At 59.0% G+C, this 14,345-nt stretch overlaps 1 protein-coding gene across 4 annotated transcripts; it reads right to left on the bottom strand.

The window, feature by feature from the left end:
• Nucleotides 1-1,807: 1,807 nt before the first annotated feature.
• S1PR4 (sphingosine-1-phosphate receptor 4) lies at nucleotides 1,808-5,250 on the bottom strand. Of its 4 annotated transcripts, none has more exons than XM_030298333.1 (2): nucleotides 4,226-5,250; nucleotides 1,808-3,004 (listed from the first exon to the last, which is right to left on the bottom strand). In XM_030298333.1, exons 1-2 carry the CDS (start codon nucleotides 5,165-5,167, stop codon nucleotides 3,002-3,004), a joined length of 945 nt encoding a protein of 314 aa, XP_030154193.1. In that variant the 5' UTR covers nucleotides 5,168-5,250; the 3' UTR covers nucleotides 1,808-3,001. The 4 variants fall into 4 exon arrangements, with proteins under 4 accessions (XP_030154193.1, XP_030154183.1, XP_030154173.1 ...); XM_030298323.1 differs by having other exon boundaries at nucleotides 1,808-3,001; XM_030298313.1 differs by having other exon boundaries at nucleotides 4,006-5,246.
• Nucleotides 5,251-14,345: the final 9,095 nt, after the last annotated feature.

Here is a 14,345-nt window from a genome sequence, read left to right as displayed (position 1 = left end):
TCATACCCCCTGTGTGAGGGTACAGATGGGAAGACTGAGGCCACAAGGTGCCGAACAAGAAGGCCCTGCCCCCCAGTGAGTTGACATCCAGGCTTCAATACGGCTCCTGAAGGACTTGGGGGACCCCCCGTTCTGCCCCAGGTGCGAGGCGACCTGTGTGCTGACTGATAGAATTCTGGAATCAAGTCTCAGTGCCGGCCCACCCTTCCCAGCTGTGTGACCTTGGGCAAATTGCTTCACCTCGCAGAACCTCAGTTTCCTCAGCCACCCGATATGATGACAAATAATCAGATGCCCTTTTCCCAGCCACCCCCCCCCCCCCCGCCAGGGGTAAGAATTCAGTAAGATGGTCCCCAGGGGAACTGACTCAGAAAGAGCTCAGCACACATTAAGGGCTCAGTAAGCGCTGATGTGAGAATGCACCAGCTCGTGCAGCCTCCCGGCTGCTGCCTCTCCTATCCCTCCCCCCCACCCTCCTGCAAGGCTAACACCTTCCTGCCTGGCGTTTGTCACCCCTAACCAGAGTGGGACCTTTGTGGGGGCAGGCACCAAGGTGTCTGTGGGCGGAACCCCAATGCCCAGAGTAGAGCCTGACACACTGGTTAAGTGAATGAACGAATGAGTGGAATGAATGGGAAGTGAGAGCTCCAATGCCCCCCCCACCCCGAAACTCATTCTGGCCCATGTGCCTTTCGTCCCTGCTTCTGCCATGTGCCCCCGTTCTTCCAGGTCAGGCTATGAACGCACAAGATACACACACACTCACCCAGAGACAGCCGGAGAAAGGGGCCTGAACTTGGCTCGGGTGACGAGGCCTGGGCCGTGGAGCGGCTCACACCGCCTCCTCCCCTGAGCCATAGTTTTCCCGCCTGGGAAATGGAGAGGTTCAAGTAATCCCTAACAAGCAGGGATCGAGACGCCAGCTGCCTGCCACCCCAGCTCTGCCCCTTCTGAGGCGTGTGGCCTTGGGTACATCCCCTAAGCTCTCTGGTCCTCAGTTTCTCCATCTGTAAAATGGGGCTGATGGTGGCGTTTGCCTCCTAGAGGGCTTCTGAGGGCCCAGCGAGTTGATGAACGAGGGAGGAGAGCAGCGTGTCAGGCACTGAGTAATATATATGAGGCTTTGTTCCTACTGCCGTTCATGTAAAAACACGCACATGATCGTTTGAGGGCCTCTATGGGCCTCACCTTATCAGCATGTCCGGAGGCCAGGGGCCATCAATATCCTCGTTTTACAGGAGGAAGCTGAGGCCCGTGGTGTGTGGCAAAGCCGGAAAATGATAGCAGGTTACAGACGGCAGAAGTCAGGATTCTTGGGGACAGTACTGCTGTCTTGGGGACAGTCAGGGGGGAGGCCTGGGGTGGGGAAGAGGGAGAGGAAGAGGTTTCTGAGGCTCCGAGGGAGGCGTGCTGTCGGGTCCAGTTCTCTCGGAGCTCTGGTCACACCAGTGACCCAGACACTGCCACCGTCTCCGCCCCCCCCCCCCAGAGCTGACAGTCCAGGGGAGGAGACGGATGAGTGACCAGAAGCGGGCACAGCCGCCGTCAGCGTGGGACGCGCAAGCAGCTGTGGGAGCTGAGAGGCGACCTAGGCAGGAGGGGAAATCAGGGCAGACTCCCTGGAGGAGGCGGTCCTAAAGCTGAGACCCGAAGGGGCAGTGGGACCGGTTCACGCGGGCCCAGAGCACGGGCTGGCAGGTTCAAGGTGGATGGCCCAGGCTCCACTCACCGCAGATTCCACCAAGACCCTGCCATCAGCCAGCCAGGTTGCTGCCATCACCCATAAACGTGACAATAAGAGTCGGAAAAATGTAAGAATATCCCAGTTTATTGTGCACCTGGACACATGCCTGGAGTTTCTGTGCAACAGAAATCTCTGTGATGATGGAAATGTCCTGCGTCTACACCACCCCGGACAGTGGCCACAAGCCACACGTCACTATGGAGCGCTTAAAACGTGCCTGGCGCGACCGGACGTTATGGGCTGAACTGTGTCCCCCTCAGAGCTCACGTCTGAGTCCTCAGAATGAGACTGTGTTTGGAGACAGCGTCTTTACAGAGGTGATCACGTTAAAAATGAGGTCGTTCGGTGTCCTTAGAGAAAGAAGGCATTCGGGCACGGACACCCAGGGAGAGCGCCACGTGGAGGCAGAGCTCGGGAGGACGCTTCCACGGGCCGGGGGACACGGAAGATTCCAGCAAACCACCAGAATCTAGGAGAGAGCATGGTACGGATTCCACCTCGGAGCCCCAGAGGCTCCGGCCTCCAGAACCACGAGGGAACGAGTGTCTATAAAGCCCCTCGGGCTGTGCCACTGAGACGCGGCACCTCCAGCCGACCGAGGCACCGAGAAGGTGAATTTCAAAATTTCATTTCATTTTCGTTAACTGTAAACAGCCGCCCCTCGGCTAGCCGTGGCGCGCGGGGCGGTGCGGCGGAGTTTCCAGTCGCCTCACCCCTCCTCGTGCACAGGGGAAACCGAGGTCAGAGAAGAGCTGTCCTGTGCCCACGCGGCAGGCAGGTGCTGCCCCCAGGAACGTGGCAAGACAGAGGCAGGAAGATTTGCAGGCAGGGGCTTGCCTGGAAGGAGGGAGAGAGAGGGAACTTCCTCCCAGCTGAAAGTGGCCCACGTCTTGAGGGCCGTAGCCCTGCGCTGTCCAATGTGCTGGCTGCGGGTGTCACGCACGGGCTGTTCAAACCCAAACTGAGTTCGGTTGCCCGTGGCGCTGACCACTTACCAAGTGCTCAACAGCCACGGGGGCTCCCGGAATGGGCCGCGCCTTCCTACCACGTGCCCTGGCAAGCGCCTCCTCCCAGGGTCCCATCCGTGATGGGCCCATGTCACAGGAGGGAAGGACAAGGCAGTTAGTGCTAAAGGGAACCCCAGGGGCGCCCGCGTGGCTCGGTCGGTTGAACATCCGGCCCTTGATCTCAGCGCAGGTCTGGATCTCGGGGTCACGGGTTCGAGCCCCCCGTTAGGTTCCATGCTGGGCGTGGAGCCTACTTTAAAAAAAAAAAAGTCAGAAGATGGAAAAGAGAAAGCTATTAGGGCTGTATAACTATGAGAGAAGTAAACTTTAAAAACTAATAATAAATAACGGGAACTCTAGAGGAGTGGGCAATTCCCTGAGGTCGGGAGGGCCAGGTTAGCCCCCAGATGGGGCCCCCACAGGGGGCAGAGGCCAGAGGCGGGGAAGAGACCGGGAGGGCCCAAGATGAGGGATGGGGCAGGGAAAGGGGAAGTGAGCGGGAGGGGCGGGGGCCCCACCTGGCAGCCCCAGAGGCTCTCATGCTTGCACACACGCGCACACACACACACACACACACACACGGAGGGGGTCTGTGCACGAGCAGACAGGCCAGCCCACACTGTCGCCACGCCCCGGTCTGTGCCCGCCTCCCTCCCTCACACACACTCTCGTCCACACCCTGCCGCTCGCCCTCACAACCACACCCCAGATCCACACAGCCCCACGGCCCTCCCTGGCCGCGGGCACACCTCCTTGCACGCCGCCGGCCGGCCCACAGCCCCGCGCCGTCGTCCCCCTGCCCACGCGTGAATGAGAGGGAGGCCGGGACAAACCATCACTGAGCTTCCGTGTTGCCAGGACATCAGCCCCCCAGCCGCCCCCTCTAAGCCCGGGAGCCCCCCCCCCCCCCCCCCAGGCCGGCGGGGGGGGGGGGGGCTGGGACTCCCCAGAATCACCCGGGAGCCGGGGGCATACACAGCAGAGACGCTCATGCCCTCTCCGGGACCCTCCCCGCCCCCGTGAGCAGTCACCTCCTCCAGGGAGGCCACGGGACACCTGCTGGGCATCAGCAGGCCCGGGCGCCCGTGGGGACGACCACGGGGCCTCGGGACGCACCCCCGCTGGCCGCCCCGCTCCCGCCTCTCCGTCAGGACCCCCTGCTCCCTGCGCACTCCCGGCACCCCCCTCCCCCGCCCCCCGCCGGCCCACCCCTCCCGGGTGTCCCGCGGGCCCAGAGAAGCACCCCGCGGGCACCGGCTCAGATGCTCCGCACGCTGGAGATGCTGGACAGGGGCTCTCGCATCCGAAAGCTGAGCGACCGGGAGCCCCGAAAGCTGTCCCGCGGCCTCAGCGAGCTGTCGGTGGTGGAGGCCTCAGAGTGGGCCTCGGCGGCCTTGGCCAGGCAGTCCCCGGGCCCCCGCAGGCCCAGCCTGAGACACCCGCAGCAGAGAAAGCCCAGCACGGCCTGGCACACCTCGCGGCTGCGGAAGGAGTAGATGAGCGGGTTGACCGCGGAGTTGAGCACGGCCAGCGCCAGGATCCAGTCCATGCCCCGCAGGTACTCCCGCGCCCAGTCGTTGGAGCTGAAGACGTCGGCCAGCAGCAGGCCGAAGAGCGGGCCCCAGCACACCAGGAAGGCCGCCAGGATCATGAGCACCGTCTCGAGCAGCCGGCGGGCCTTGCGGCGGGCCAGCACCCGGGAGGCCTTCTGCCCGTTGGCCTGCACCACCCGGAAGATGGCCCCGTAGAGCACCGTGATGGCGGCCAGGATGCAGGCGAAGACCGCCACGCAGAAGAGGATGTACTCCTTGGCGTAGAGCGGGAGCAGGCTAGAGCAGCGCCGGAAGGAGCACACGCAGTTCCAGCCGAGCAGCGGCAGCAGGCCCAGGAGGACGGCCAGCAGCCAGCAGAGCCCGATGAAGCCGTAGACGCGGCCCGTCTTGCCGGCCCCGCTCTTGGCCACCGGCCGCACCATGGTGGCGAAGCGCTCGGCCGCCGTGAACAGCAGGCTGAAGGTGGAGGCGGCCAGCGCCATGAACAGCAGGCCCTCGCGCAGGAACCACTCGGTGGGCGCCAGGAGGAAGGTGCGCGCCCCCGACAGCAGGACGTTGGCCAGGTAGGCCGCGCCGGTGAGCAGGTCGCTGAGCGTGATGTTCACCAGGCAGTAGTACACCCAGCGCCGGGACCGCATGCGGCTCACGATGGCCAGCAGCACCAGCAGGTTCTCCAGGACCACCAGGCAGCTCACGGCCACGAAGAGCCCCCGCAGGACCCCCAGGCCGCCCTCCTCGGGCCCGCCGCGCCCCGCCAGCCGGCCCGAGTGGTTGTAGTGCAGGGCGATGAGCCGGCTGTGCCCGCCGGCCGCCAGCCGCTGGCAGGACTCGGGGGCCTCGGCCGGGGACCCCGAGCCGTTCATGGCGGTCCCCTGGGACGGACTGAGGCCCCGGGGTGGCTCACCCCCGGGGCAGGGTGGAGCCACTCGCCGGGCCTCGGTTTCCTGTTATTTGAAATTTCCTGTTATGTTCGAGGTACCCCCCGCCCCAGGCCGGGGGTGAGGCCGGGGACGGGGAGGGGCATCCCAACGGTCGGCTCCCACCCCGGCTCCGGGAGGGTGCTGCGGTTGCCCCCTGCCGCGAGACCCTATCTTTGCCCCCCCCCCCCGGTGGTGCGCCCCACCCCCACCCCCACCCCGAGAGCCCAGGGAGGGGCGAGGGCCCCAGAGGGGAGGGGAAATGGGCCCCTTTCCCGGGCTGGGCGGCTCCCCTGCCCCCCCCCCCGTCAAGCTACCCCCTCCAGGACCCCGTCATTCTCCTCAACCGCTCCAAGCCTGCCTGGCACACAGTAGGTGCTTAATAAGTGTGTTAAGTGGCTGCGCACACCCCCAGATACCTCCTGGAAGGCATAGGCACATTCTGTTCCCATGACAGAGCCAGGCCCGGCCTGTGGTACACTGTCCACAGAAGGGGAAACTGAGGCCAGCCGTCCCCAGTCGCCCAGGAGAACACGCAGCGGGAGGTAAACACCCAGACAGGCGCACGCGTAGGTCTCGGCCGGGACCCTCGGGATTGCCTCTCCTGTGCCTGAGCTGGGGCTGCTCCCCTCACCCCTGGATGGGGAGGGGCGGGGCTCATAGGAAAAGTGGGAGCTCACCCCCTCATGTCTATCCTGGCCCACTCAGGCCGACTCACCTGGAGATGCTGAGGACTGGGGCATGGGCACCAGGTGGGGGAGGGGCGGGGGGTGGGGCACGAGTCCAGCCGGTCCTGGGGAATCCGAGTCGGGGAGGCGTAGCTACGAGGGGCTCCAACATCCCCATAAGTCTCGGCGGTCACGAGACTGGGGCCGAGGGCGGACCAGCCTGCACCCCTTCCCTTTGTTCAGTGTTCAGCCCTGGGAGCAGGGCAGGTACCGGGAGCCGCAGACAGAGGTGCTGCCTGGGGACTCAGGAGCATCTTCTCACTGGAGGTGACCAAGCAGAAACAGGTCTGAGGAGGAGGTTGTGGGAACAAGGGCTGCCCAGGCAGTGGGGGTGTGAGGCTGGGGCAGGGGGACATGCCAGGGAGCACCCCCGAATAGCTGAGCACTGAGCCTCAGCCTCAACTTCACAAGGAACCACCGAACTCAGGCACATTCACAGAGAGACACGCTGTGTGTCCTGATGCTGAGCCTGGACCTTGAAATGGTCCCTGATCCTGCACTGAGCCCTGATCCTGGACTGAGCCCTAATCCTGCCCTGAGCCCTGATCCTAGACCGAGCCCTGATCTCAGGCTCAGCCCTAAAGCCGAATTGAGCCCTGAGCCCAGGCTCAGCCATGATCCTGGGCTTAACCCTGACCTTGGACCGAGCCCTGATCCCAGACTGAGCCCTGATCCTGGACTGAGCCCTGAGCCCAGGCTCAGCCCTAATCCTAGGCTGACCCCCGATCCCTGGCTGAACCCTGACCTTGGCTGAGTGGGTGACCATAGACTGACCACAACCCTGACTCTGGCTGACACCTGGCCCAGAACTGAACTCTGATCTCAAGCTGAGCCCCAATGCTAGTTGAGCCGGGCCTCCGCCTAAGCCCCACTCCAGCTGCAACTCGGACCCCGGTCTCAGAGAGCGAATTCAGGACCAAAGTAAATGGTATGAGAGAGCAGGGTTTGACTCACAAGGCCAAGCTATCCAACAATGACCTTCTGCCACGAATTACCTGCCGCCTAGTGGAAGGCCCTATGCACACCATACCTTATTTAATCTCATGATTATCCCCATGCTACAAAAGAGCCATCCCCCCTCTAGAAACCTGCCCAAAGTATGCATGCGAATGGTTACTCATTGTTGTTGGTAAATGCAAAATATTAGAAGCAACCCCAACGTCTGCACCCAGGAGAGAGGCCGGTGAGCGACGCTGCACGTAGCCTGGGGTGCCACACGGCTGTGAACGTGAGTGAGTGGATGGGCATGGCCTCCACGACGTATGGTTAAGGGGGCGGGGGCGGGGGCGGGGGATACAAAAGGCTACACGTAGGATGCTACCTGCTGCAAAGCAAAGAAGGGGAAATAAGGCCCCGATCTGCTTGCTTTTGCAAAAGCCACACGGGACAGATAAACCAGGAACCCGTGAAATTGGTTCCCTGCGGGGGGTAGGGGGGCGGGTAGAGTTGAAATAAATGGACAGCGGTGGGACTGACACCCTATGGGCATTCCTCATAGTTTTCAAGCTCTGAGAATACTTGCCACAGTTTACAATGAAATTAACTCAACAAGGGTGCAGGGGAAAAGCTCCAGGATGTGTATCGGAAGCAGAACACAGGTGAAACGCACTGTGTTTCAGATGAAAACCATGACCGCCCAGAAATAGAGGAGAACCAGCCCGTGCAACCTTTGGGCACGACACTTTTTCTAAAGACAAAAGGAACTGACCAAAAAAAAAAAAAAAAAAAAGATGTTGTTTAGTGCATTTGTTTTCAGGACTGGCAGGGTGTAGTCATTCTGAAAGTCTCACGTGCATTATGGGACTGAGCAAAGTAGCGAGGGTACTGATGTTAGTAAGAAGCAGGTCTTGGGGCGCCTGGGGGGCTCAGTCGGTTGAACGTCCGACTTCGGCTCAGGTCACGATCTCGCGGTCCGTGAGTTCGAGCCCCGCGTCGGGCTCTGTGCTGACGGCTCGGAGCCTGGAGTCTGTTTCCGATTCTGTGTCTCCCTCTCTCTCTGCCCCTCCCCTGTTCACGCTCTGTCTCTGTCTCAAGAATAAATAAACATTAAAAAAAAAAAAAGAAGAAGAAGCAGGTGTTCACAGAGGAGCATATAAGACGTCAACATGGAGAGGAGAGCACACGAAACAGGCCTGGAGGGAAAGTATCAGCGAGGACCGTGACGATTTACTTTATTTCATTTCTTTAAGTTTCTTTATCTTGAGCGAGACAGAGAGAGAGAATGCCACGCAGCCTCCACACCATCAGCACAGAGCCCAATGTGGGGCTTGAACTCACGAACGGTGAGATCATGACCTGAGCCGAAACCAAGAGTCGGATGCTTAACCTACTGAGCCACCCTGGCGCCCCGGGCCCCGTGATGATTTAGACAAAAACCCGTTTCATAACTCTGTCCACTGAGACCAGCCAATACCAACAGTTACATCTAGCCCTTAGATCAGATCTTGGCTTTTGAATATCGCCTCCAGGGCTCCTGGGAGAAATGGCTGATTCCGGGAGCGGGGCAGGGAGAGTGCCACGCGACCCTGGAAGTTCATGGTGTGCCAGGAAGTCAGGGCGGGGACCTGTCAGAGACACAGGGGCCGGCCTGACAGGGCGGCTGCTGGCCAAGCCTGGAGCGATCTGGGCATCGGTACTGAGCGAAGTTAAAATTGAGAGAGACTCAAAGTAGTGGTTGGGCGCCAGGGGGGCGGGGAGGGGGGGACAGCCAGTGTTCGATGGGGACAGAGTTCAGTTTCACAAGAGATGGACGGCTGCACAGCATTGGGGATCGTTTAACGCCACTGAACTGGGCATTGGAAGTGGTTAAGATGGTCAATTTTATGTTCAAGTGCGGTTTATCCCAATAAAACCGATTAGGGGAAAGAAAAAAAGAAAAGAAGACTCTTTCCATATCCTGCAGCTCCACCAGTAGACGTCCCCCCAATAATGGTGTCAGAACAGTCATCTCTTTGTGACCTCTCCAGCAATAACTGGCCCAGGCAAGAGTCGACACTGGGAGTTAAATGCGTGGGATCACTGGGAGCAGGGCATTTGCATAATCTCAAAGTATCTTCCCACGGATCACTTTTTCTTCTTTTCTTTTTTTTTTTTTTTTAACGTTTATTCATTTTTGAGACACGGAGACAGAGCATGAGCGGAGAAGGGGCAGAGAGAGAGAGAGGGAGACACAGAACCCGAGGCAGGCTCCAGGCTCCGAGCCATCGGCACAGAGCCCGACGCGGGGCTCGAACCCACGGGACCGTGAGATCGTGACCTGAGCCGAAGTCGGACGCTTAACCAACCGAGCCACCCAGGCGTCACCCAGGTGACGGGGACCGGTCACTGCTCGGATATTCCCGCCGGGGGTGTGTGCCAGCGGACAGACTCGCCCTGAGGCACATCCCACAGAATGACTGACCCGTACACTTTCCAAAGAGTCGCGGTCACGAAAGGTTGTGGGACAAAGAGAAGCCTGCGCTGTTGTGGATGACAAGCGATCCAGGATTCGTGGAATTAAGGGCAGTGAGGGAGTCCCAGACGCCAGTGTGGGGGACGCCAGTGTGGGGGAAAGGTGCTGTGAAGGACAATCCGGGGACAACCGACGCGATTTTCACTCGGGCTGCCTATCAACTGACATCAGTCTCTCACTGCCGCATTCCCCAAACTTGACCATCGCCCTCGCTTAGACCACAAGAGGGGTCCGTTCATTGACAACGCGTGGCGTTTTGGAGGAAAGGTTCGTGATGTGTCCGACTCACTCTCAAACCATTTGGGAAAATGGAGGAAAAGATTTTCTATGGAACATATCATATGTTCTTAGACAACGTGTGTGGAGAGACCCCAAGCAAGAGGTTAACCACGGGCGGATCTAGCTCTGGGAGTTCGACTTTTTCTGCGAGGGGCCAAATAGTAACTATTTTCAGCTTTGTGGGCCAGTCTCTGTCACAATGACTCAACTCTGCGGGGGGCGCCGGGGGGGGGGGCTCCGTCGGCTGAGCGTCCGACTTCGGCTCAGGTCACGATCTCGCGGTCCGTGAGTTCGAGCCCCGCCTCGGGCTCTGTGCTGACGGCTCGGAGCCTGGACCCTGCTTCCGATTCTGTGTCTCCCCGTCTCTCGGCCCCTCCCTTGCTCGTGCTCTGTCTCTCTCTGTCTCTCAATTTTTAAAAAAATAAAAAAAAAAAAAACAAAACCAATTACCCAACGCTGCTGTTGCAGCAGAAGTGGGCAGGGACAATATGTAAATGGACCGGCCACGTGCCGGTACAACTCCCTTTGCCAAAACAGGTCAGCACAGGTCGTTGGTGAGTCCCTGACCTATAGATAAAGGGTTCACGGGAGTTCACTGTCCTCGTTTCGCAACTTGTTGCCTCACTTTGTGGTCAGGTTGTGGTCCCGGAATATCACTTCCCATGAAAAAGCAGCAGCAGGGCTCCTTGGAGAAATGGCCGGGTGCAGGGTTGGGGCTGGGCGAGGGCGGGAGGAGCTAACGGCGGCTGTCTGTGCCCGGCTGAGAACTCTTCGGGGCGAGTGGGGACGTGTCCGAGGACCCAGGAGGCCTCTCCTGGCCGGAGCCACGGTGGGGGTGGCGGTGGCGTGAGGGACGGAAGCGCATCGAGCAGTGACATCCAGGAGTCAGAGACACAGAGGAGAGCAGACTGTGGTTCGCTTTCGTGGACAACGGGGATTTCGTGGACAGTGGGGTTGATTGTGATACTAATTGTGATACGAATCATAGCATAAAACGTATCATCTTCACCGTCTCTAAGCGCACAGCTCGACGGCGTCAGGCGCGTTCACACGGTCGTGCGGCCGCCCTGCCATCCGCCTCCGGAACTTTCCATCTCCCCAGACCCGAGACCCTGTCCCCAGGAAGCACGGACTCCCCGCCCCCCGCCCCACCCCTGGCTCCCACCATCCGCTCTCTGTCTCTGTGGACGGGACTCCTCTGGGGAGCCCCTGTGCGTGGGGTCACGCGGGACGCGTCCTTCTGTGTCCGGCTCCTGTCACCGCGCACAGTGGCCTCCGGATCCGTCCACGTGGTGGCAGGCGGCAGGATATCCTAACTCTTTAAAAAAGCTTGTGTAGGGGCGCCTGGGTGGCGCAGTCGGTTAAGCGTCCGACTTCAGCCAGGTCACGATCTCGCGGTCCGCGAGTTCGAGCCCCGCGTCAGGCTCTGGGCTGACGGCTCGGAGCCTGGAGCCTGTTTCCGATTCTGTGTCTCCCTCTCTCTCTGCCCCTCCCCCGTTCATGCTCTGTCTCTCTCTGTCCCAAAAATAAATAAACGTTGAAAAAAAAAATTAAAAAAAAAATAATAAAAAAGCTTGTGTATTTATTGAGCGAGAGACGGTGAGCAGGAGAGGGATAGAGAGGGGAGGAGAGAATCCCAAGGTCGAGCCCACGAACCACGAGATCGCGCCCCGAGCTGAAATCAAGAGTCAGACGCTCAACCGCCTGAGCCACCCAGACGCCCCGGGACGTCTTAACTTTTTAAGGCTGGACGATACTGTAGCGTGTGCATGGACCGCATCGAGTTTCTCCGTCACCCATCACTGGACTCGCGGGCTGCTTCCGCGTCCCGGCTGCTGTGAATGACGCGGCTGGAAACACGGGTGTGCGAATATCGCCTCAAGACCCTTTCAGTTCTTCTGAGTGGTTTTTAAATAGAGTAATTCCAGGCAATAAATGCAGAGAAAATGAAAGCGCTAGGCTATCCCCCCGCTCTAGCCGTGGCCAATGCTGTGTCTAAAGAATGTTCTCCAATGGCCGCTACGACCATTAGGAGAAAGGCTCATGGGGGAAATTCGTGATGGACGAATCGGACGGGTGCCCCCTCCGTCCAGGGATCAGTGTTAACACAAAAGAGAGAGAGTGAACTTGACGTTCGGCTACGTGTCTCCTGGAGAGGGACGTGGACACGGGGACCGGCACGACGAGAATCAAGCAAGCGTTCCGTGTCCTCGGGTGGGCTTACAGCGGCGTCCTGAAAGTCCACTCACGTTTCCAGACAGATCAGCTTGAGGCGTCCCGGGGAATGGGGAGGGAGTACGTTAGTCGACGCCTGGGAGGCCACTCGCCCAGTCGGGAGGCTGGGATACGGGACAAATGACCTGGTTTCTTCGACAGATCAGTGGCCGCGAGAAAAGGGTCGTTGGATGCTTACAGATGAAAAGAGTTTGTCCCCGAAGTGGCCAAACACCACGTGTGGGCTTTGTCTGTGAGAAAACGCCTGCGAGATCTGACCGTCCGCGAGCAGACGTGACGCCCCCGTGGGCCCAGTCCGGCGACACGCTGAGCGGGGTCCCAGCATCACTCCCGAGGGAGTCTGGCCAAAAATGCACGGGGTCAGTCAAATCAAGAGCAAATACCAGACAAGCCCAAGTTTTGGGAACCGAGCAGAACCCTTCCCAGGGGCCGTGAGGGACAAAGACGAGCCACCCTGGAATGAGGGCACAGAGCCAACACAGCACGATCAGGGATCCCGGACCAGGAAAGGGGCGTCCACGGAAGGCTGGCCAATTTGGAACAAAGTCCACGGGCTAGCTAGACTTTGGAGGAGGGAGGCCTTCTGTCTCAGAAGGGGGCCCTCAAGTGCGTGATGATGAAATGGCTCGAGGTCAAGGATAATCAGAGTCACCACGAGGTAGGTGTGGTGGGGCCGGGAGGAGGGAGGGCCGGAAATGGGCCAGCCAGGAAGGGTCAATGCCAACTGACTGCATAGGGATGGGGGTTTTCGGTCAGCTTACGCTTTCTGCCCATGACACTTTCAGGGGCCCGTGCGAATCTCTTTCATTCCTTTTTGAAATTAGAAGAAGGAAACAAATACAACCATCACGGATAGGTAACAGTGAGCCCCCTCTGGATTTCCCTGGTCTTTCTACCAACACAGTTGTTAAGAAAACAACTTTTAAGGGGCACCTGATGGCTCAGTCGGTTAAGTATCTGACTTCGGCTCAGGTCATGATTTCATGGTTCGTGGGTTCGAGTGCCGCGTCGGGCTCTGTGCTGACAGCTCAGAGCCCGGAGCCTGCTTCGGATTCTGAGTCTCCCTCTTTCTCTGCCCCTCCCCCACGCGCGCACACGGTCTCTCTCTCTCTCTCTCTCTCTCCTTCTCAAAAATAAACATTAAAAATTTTTTTAACAAGAAAACAATTTTTAACAGTTGCTTCTGGAGGAGGAGACCTATGAAAGCAATAACGCCTTGAGCCCACAGAAGTCCCAGCGCGGCCTTGCCTCGCCTCCCTGTTTTCGTAGATTTGGTATTTTCCACGATCAGAGAAAAAAAAAAAAAAAAGGTTTTCAAAGGGTTGGGCGACCCCTCAGCCAGGGGCCCGACGCCCACAGCGGTGTCACACCGGTCTTCCTGCTACGATGAGGGGCAAGTGGCCCTTTGCCTCTGTGGTCCTGCCCCCTGAAGCCCGCCAGCTCAACCTAATCTCGAGGAAAGCGTCAGACAAACCTCCACCGAGGGACGATCCCCGAAATACCTGCAGGGAGATCTGGAGTCCTCGCCCCCGATAGCTGGGCACGTGACCTCATTGTGACCTCACGTGACCACACTTCCTCATCGGAAATAGGGTCTTTGCAGGTGTAATCAAGTTGAGGCGAGGTCATTAGGATGGGCCCCCATTCAGTACGACCGCTGCCCCCTCTGAGGGGGGAAAACGTGGACGCACACGAGAGAAGGGGCCACATGAAGAGAGGCGGAGATACGGGAGGGACGGAGCCAAGGCCAAGGGGCGCCTGGAGCCCCCAGAAGCTGGAAGATGCGGAAAGGGAAGGATCCAGCCCTGGGGTCTTTGGAGGGAGAGAGCCCTGCCACACCTTGACTTCTGCCCTCTAGCACTGAGAGTAAAAATCTGCCATGAAGTCACAAAGTGTGTGGCCCTTTGTTTTGTGGTCCCGGGAAACCGAGGCAATCCCTGCCCAGCGTGCTTGAAAACTGCCAAGCTCATCAAAATCAAGCCAGGGGCTTCTATCTGTCTGCCAGATGCGATGCTCCCCGATTCACGAATCTCTGAATAAAACCAAGAAGTTCTTTAAAATTACCGAACATGGGCGGCTCAGTCGGTTGAGCGCCCGACCCTTGATTTCAGCTCAGCTCGGGATCTCACGGCCGTGAGATTGAGCCCCGCATCAGGCTCCAACGACAGTGAGGAGCCTGCGTAAGATCCTCTCTCCCTCTGCCCCCTCCCCTCCCCCCTGTCTAAAATAAAATTAAAAATCAGAAAAATTTTAAAGTACCATCTTAACATAAGATGTGAACAGTAGGGGACACGGAGTGTGGTTTCGTAGGGCAACTCTGTACTCTCTTCACGATTTTTCTGTCAATGGGACTATCCCGAAACATAAAGTTTATATGCTTAAAAGGAAAAGAAAAAAAGTGTCGGATGAATCCCTTTCTCGGCCCTGCCAT

Source organism: Lynx canadensis, chromosome A2 (assembly GCF_007474595.2).
Source record: "Lynx canadensis isolate LIC74 chromosome A2, mLynCan4.pri.v2, whole genome shotgun sequence".
In the NCBI taxonomy this organism is placed as follows: Eukaryota; Metazoa; Chordata; class Mammalia; order Carnivora; family Felidae; genus Lynx; species Lynx canadensis.
Note: the sequence above shows the minus strand (reverse complement) of the source record. Positions and strands in the feature narration are given on the sequence as shown.